We start from the raw sequence: 5268 nt of genomic DNA, 5'->3' as shown, positions 1-5268 counted from the left end.
GGGGACCCACAGCTCCCTGCGCCGGGTGGAGGCACCGCAGTGCCAGCCCCCTGAGCCTGCCCCTCGCCGACACCCCAGAGCACACCAGGAGACCACGTCAGCCCAAGTCTTTTATCCGAGTCTCTTCCCGGCTCCTCCCGTGAGCCCGGCTGCTGCCCAGCCACAGCAGCCCCCTCCTCGGGCCACCGAACGCCCCCACGCCACCTCCACGCTGGTGGTGTTTAAATAACCCTGAGTTCAACCGCTCCACTCCCCGCTCCGCCGCACCCGACACAGCTGCTCCTCAGCCGAATCCCCCTTCCACGGGGCAGCGGCACAAACTGGCTTGGCCCTGGCTGCCGAACCTCCTCCGCTGCCTCTTGGGCCAGTCTCTTCACCCCCCAGCACGTTTCCCTGCCCGCGCAGCACATCAGCCTGCCTCCGTCCTCCTCCTCCTGGAGACCCAGGTGGTGCAGAGCCCCACGGCGTTGCGGAGAGCCCCGCGGCGTTGCGGAGAGCCCCGCGGCAGTGCAATGAGCCCCGCGGCGGTGTAACACCAGCTGCCTGGTGTGTCCCGTCGTTGCAGGCTGCTGCACCTCTGCGGAGCAGCCTGGAGAAACGCTGCCCCTTCCCTTCTCCAGCCCTCACGCTACGGATTATCCTGGGTCAAAGCTTTGCAGGGTCTGGTCTCCTGGTCATGGTTCGGCAAGCTGATGGCAGGAGAACTGGCAACGGCGTGGACCTTCTGGTGGTGGTTCAGAGACTGCCGGTGCCGGAAACTCTTGCTGCAACCGTTGCACTGGAAGGGCCGCTGCTGGGTGTGCCGGCGCTGGTGCTCCTCCAGCGACGCTTTCTGGGGGAAGCTCTCCGCGCACTCGATGCAGCGGTAGACCGGCGGCGCTGGCCCGCGCGGGCCGGCCTGCCCACCCGCCCCGCAGCTGCACCCCGTGGATGCGCTGATGCTTCTGGAGGTGGTGCTTCTGGATGAAGCCCTTGCCGCAGGCGGGGCAGCGGTAGGGACGCTCCCCGGTGTGGATGCGGTAGTGCTTGTTGAGGTTGGACTTCTCGTTGAAGCTCTTCCCGCAGGCAGGACACTGGAAGGGACGCTCGCCCGTGTGCAGGCGCTGGTGCCGCAGCAGCGCGGCATGGTGGGCCAGGCTCTTCCCGCAGGCCGTGCAGATGAAGGAGCCGTTGCTCTTCCTCGCCTGGCTCTGCTGCCGCGCCAGGAGGTTGCGCTTCAGCCGGACGCTCTTCCAGCCCAGCGGGAGCGCGCGGGGCTCTTCCCCCGCGGTGCAGGGACGATGCTCCTCTGAGCTGGGCTGCGACGAGGCCGTCTCTGCGGTGGTGTCTTCTCCCAGAGGCATTCCCTGGGGCAGGGCGAACGGCTGGTCAGTCCCCATGCCGAGCACATGCTCTGTTGGGAAGGGCAAGCCCGGGGCAGGGTGAGCTTCCACCGGCACCACCACGGGCTTAAATTCGGGCTGGGCGGTCCCGTGTTTGCAGAACTCCCCTAGGCCCTCTCCTGCTGCCTTCTGCTCGTCCAAGCCAACGTGGCTCTCCCAGGGCACCGGCTGCTCCTGGCTCAGGGGAACCTCCTCTTCCAGTCTCACTGAGGGTGCCTGCGGCAGAGCCAGGATTTCAGATGCTTCCTCCTGGGGCTGCTGCTCTTCTGTCTTGATCACGATCTTCTCACCTGCTGAGAGACAGCAATTCATTCCTGGCAAGGAAAGCCCTCCCGTGGCCGCAGCCCCGGTGCAGGAGCGGGAGCCGAGCTTCCCCTGCAGCACGTTGGTGAGATGAACCAGAAATTGCGCTGTTATGAAGGGAGCAGGAAGGTTTTACCGAGAGCAAAGCAGGAGAAGGACAGATGAGGTGGAGGGGCGTTGGCACCTGTTGGGGGTTATCTGGTTATCTCGTTGGACCTCGGGGACATTTGATGGGCTGACAATGCAATAGTCGTAAAGAAGCCCAAAACAGAGGAAACGTGAAGGCAAAGTTGAGGCTGCAGAGTCCTCTGTCCTGGAAGGAACTTTGTCGGGAATGGCAGAGTATAGGTGGGTGAATCTGGGGTAAAGGATGAAAGCAAAACCTTCCAGGAGCAGGAGGGAGCGTCTGTCTGCAGGCGTACAGGCGCAGAGCCACCCTCATGCTAAGCCTTGCCCCAGGTCTCCCTATTTACTGCTCTTTTTGGCAAGGGGGCTCTTCTGGGCTTAAAGATTGGGTCTTAAAAGTTTTAAGGGGGGCCCCAATCACATGGCTTAAGTTCCCGACAGCTTCTGACCCCGTGCAAGACTGGAACCGCTCCCTGCAGGGACGTCATCGGCTCCGCTGGCCCCGTCTCTAGCGGGAGCGGCAGGGGCACTGCTGCGGGCAGGCTCCAGCCCCCCTCGCTTTGTGGGCAGGCAGCGGCGGCGTGCGGGCAGCAGCAGAGCAGCGCACCCGGCATAGACCCTGCCCAGCCCAGACGTGCCGTTAGTGCTCGTCCTCAGCCTTCGCTGCCGAGCGACCGCTGCGACTCACCGCCGCCGAGGTGCCCCGACACCGCTCTCTTCTCCGGCAGCCCATGGGTCCTCGTACCCGAATCCTCCCCGTCCTCGGCCGGCGGCAGCAGAGCAAGTTTGGAGCTGGCGTCCCCGGGCCCTGGGAAGGAGGAAGCAGCGGTACGAACTGCTGATGCTGGGGACCAGCACCAGCTCCCCTTGATAAAGGGCTGCTCTCGCACAGCGGGAGCTGTGGGGCACCCGCAGGGGTCCCGGGCTCCCAGAGCTGCGGCTCAGGTTTCCCAGGACCATCAGAGCAAGCAGGCTGGTGTCAGCCAAACCAGGCAAATGATTTTAGTTACCCCAGGAAGAAGTGACTGTCGGGCGCTCATCATCCTTTAAAATTTCAACCAAAAACAATTAGTGCTAAAATTTATGGCTGTCTGTAGCGAATCCCTACAGGGTGGTATATGTACAGCTCGTGTCCTGGCAAAAAATGGTGCAGAAACACAGGTTTCTGCAGGACACAGCATGGGCACGTCACCTGAAATCCCCACCACGTACTGTCCTGACCGCGCGGGGAGGGCTCTCCTCTGCTCCCGCAGACGCTGTGCTGAGTCCCGGGACTCCAGCGGACGCCCACTCCTCCTGCAGTGCTCCTGCTCGCGGGGGCAAAGCCTCACAGGGCAAGTCAGGGCTGACAGAGGGCCAAATCCTGGCAGTGTCTGAGTGCCCCCACTGACAGCACTTCTGTGTTGGCAGGACGAGGTGTTCTTCGGATGCACAGGGTGAGCATGAAGCACAGTTGTCACCCATAACCAAGGGGCACCAAACCTTAAACGTGTAAAGGCATCACCTTTCACCACCTGTTCTCCCCCAGACGCCCAGACAACACAGCAGCCTACAAGCAGTCGTAAGCTGGATTCAGCCCAGGGGATGAGAATGTGTCTGACACGGGAGCAGAGACCGATCCTCACCAAGAGAGACCACAGCCTCGTAATTCCCCTTCATGGCGATCCTGTAGAGCTCCTTCTGCCGGCTGTCTGAGCTCCCCCACTCCTGCTCCGGCAAACTGGCCGCATCGTCCTCGCACGCCGCTGGCACCTGAAACCGCAGCAGGAACTGCCTTGGCGCTTCCCCACCTCGTCCATCCCCCCAAGCCCCACCGCTTCCCCAGGAAAGCAGACTGCGTTGTGGTGCAGTGCGGGTCCACAGCTCCTACAGGAAGGAGCCGTGTCATGGCCTGAACCCAGGGAACAATTTCAAAATGGCAGGGCGAGGTTCACTTGTTTGCCCCGCCACACGCACAGCCGGGACAGGTTCACAAGCACCTCTCGTTCCCTTGATCCACACCGGCAGCCTGAAGCAGCCAGGTGAGCAGTAACCCCCTCACGCGGGAGCAGGACAGGTGGGAAGGCACTGTCCCACCGGTGAGGCCACCAGTACGACCCAACAAAGCTGAAAATGCTTGGGGGGGGTTGTGTTCTGCTCCTCCTTTTTGCTGGGGACAGGGAAGAGCGGGAAGTCTCTGACTGCTGCCTTGGTGTGCCGGCTCTCGAGGTAGAGCACCGGAGGGGCCGCGTCCGTGCTCCTCTGCGCAGCTCCCCACGAGAGCCGATGCCGCAGCTCACCAGCCACACGGTCGCCTGGGGCACATCTCCATTACCTTGGGCACGTCCCCGTTAGCTGGGGCTCATCCCTGTTACCTGGGGCTTGTCCCTGTTACCCTGGGCACATCCCCATTAGTTGAGGCACGTCCCCGTTAGCTGGGGTTCGTCTGCATTACCTTGGGGACATCCCTCTTGGCTGGGGCTCATCTCCGTTCGTCACCGTGGGCACGTCCCCACTACCTCGGGCACATCCCCCGTTACCTTGGGCACATTCCCATTACCTGGGGCTTGTCCCTGTTCGTTACCTTGGGCATGTCCCCGTTACCTGGGGCTCATCCCCGTTACCTTGGGCATGTCCCCATTAACCAGGGCTCGTGCCCATTACCTCGCGCTTGTCCCCATTACCTCGGGCTCGTCCCCGTTACCTTGGGCACATCTCTGTTAGATGGGGCTCGTCCCCGTTACCTCGGGCTCATCCTCATTACTTGGGCACATTCCCGTTAGCCGGGGCTCGTCCCCGTTCCCTCGGGCACATCTCTGTTAGCTGGGGCTCGTCCCCATTACCTCGGGCTCATCCTCATTACCTTGGGCACATTCCCGTTAGCCGGGGCTTGTCCCCGTTCATCACCTTGGGCTCGTCCCCGTTCCCTCGGGCACATCTCTGTTAGCTGGGGCTCGTCCCCGTTACCTCGGGCTCATCCTCGTTACCTTGGGCACATTCCCGTTAGCAGGGGCTTGTCCCCGTTTGTCACCGTGGGCACGTCCCCATTAGCTGGGGCTCGTCCCCGTTACCCGGGGCTCGTCCCCGTTACCTTGGGCACATTCCCTTGGGTACATTCCCATTAGCAGGGGCTTGTCCCCGTTTGTCACCGTGGGCACGTCCCCATTAGCTGGGGCTCGTCCCCGTTACCCGGGGCTCGTCCCCATTACCTTGGGCTCGTCCCCGCCGGGGCCCGGGCCGGGCCTGGGGGCCCAGCAGCTGCGGTGCTGGAGCTGGCGCTCGACGTGCTCCAGCCGCCGCGTGTTCTCCTGCACCAGGGCGGCCAGGGCGGCCCACTTGCGCTCCAGCCGGCTGCCGAAGTCCAGCACCGCCTTCTCCAGCCCCGTCACCTTCTTCTCGGCCGTCTCCGCTCTCCCCTCCAGGCTCAGCAGCCTCAGGGCCTGCGACTCCACCTTCCTCTCCACCGCCTGCACCGCCG

The 5268-nt window shown here is 63.3% G+C and overlaps 1 protein-coding gene across 1 annotated transcript in view; it reads right to left on the bottom strand.

Annotated features, from left to right (window-relative positions):
- Positions 1–103: 103 nt before the first annotated feature.
- The window catches only part of LOC103903536 (zinc finger protein 777), a 10777-nt gene continuing 5612 nt past the window's right edge, over positions 104–5268 (bottom strand). Inside the window, exons 7-10 of the mRNA XM_019473411.1 lie at positions 5000–5266; positions 3437–3563; positions 2500–2619; positions 104–1672 (exon numbers count right to left, since the gene is read on the bottom strand). Coding sequence (XP_019328956.1) covers positions 675–1672; positions 2500–2619; positions 3437–3563; positions 5000–5266 — 1512 coding nt within the window. The 3' untranslated portion in view covers positions 104–674. The remainder of the gene's footprint in view (positions 1673–2499; positions 2620–3436; positions 3564–4999; positions 5267–5268) is intronic.

Source organism: Aptenodytes forsteri, unplaced genomic scaffold (assembly GCF_000699145.1).
Source record: "Aptenodytes forsteri isolate BGI_AS27 unplaced genomic scaffold, ASM69914v1 Scaffold428, whole genome shotgun sequence".
Taxonomy (NCBI): Eukaryota; Metazoa; Chordata; class Aves; order Sphenisciformes; family Spheniscidae; genus Aptenodytes; species Aptenodytes forsteri.
Note: the sequence above shows the minus strand (reverse complement) of the source record. Positions and strands in the feature narration are given on the sequence as shown.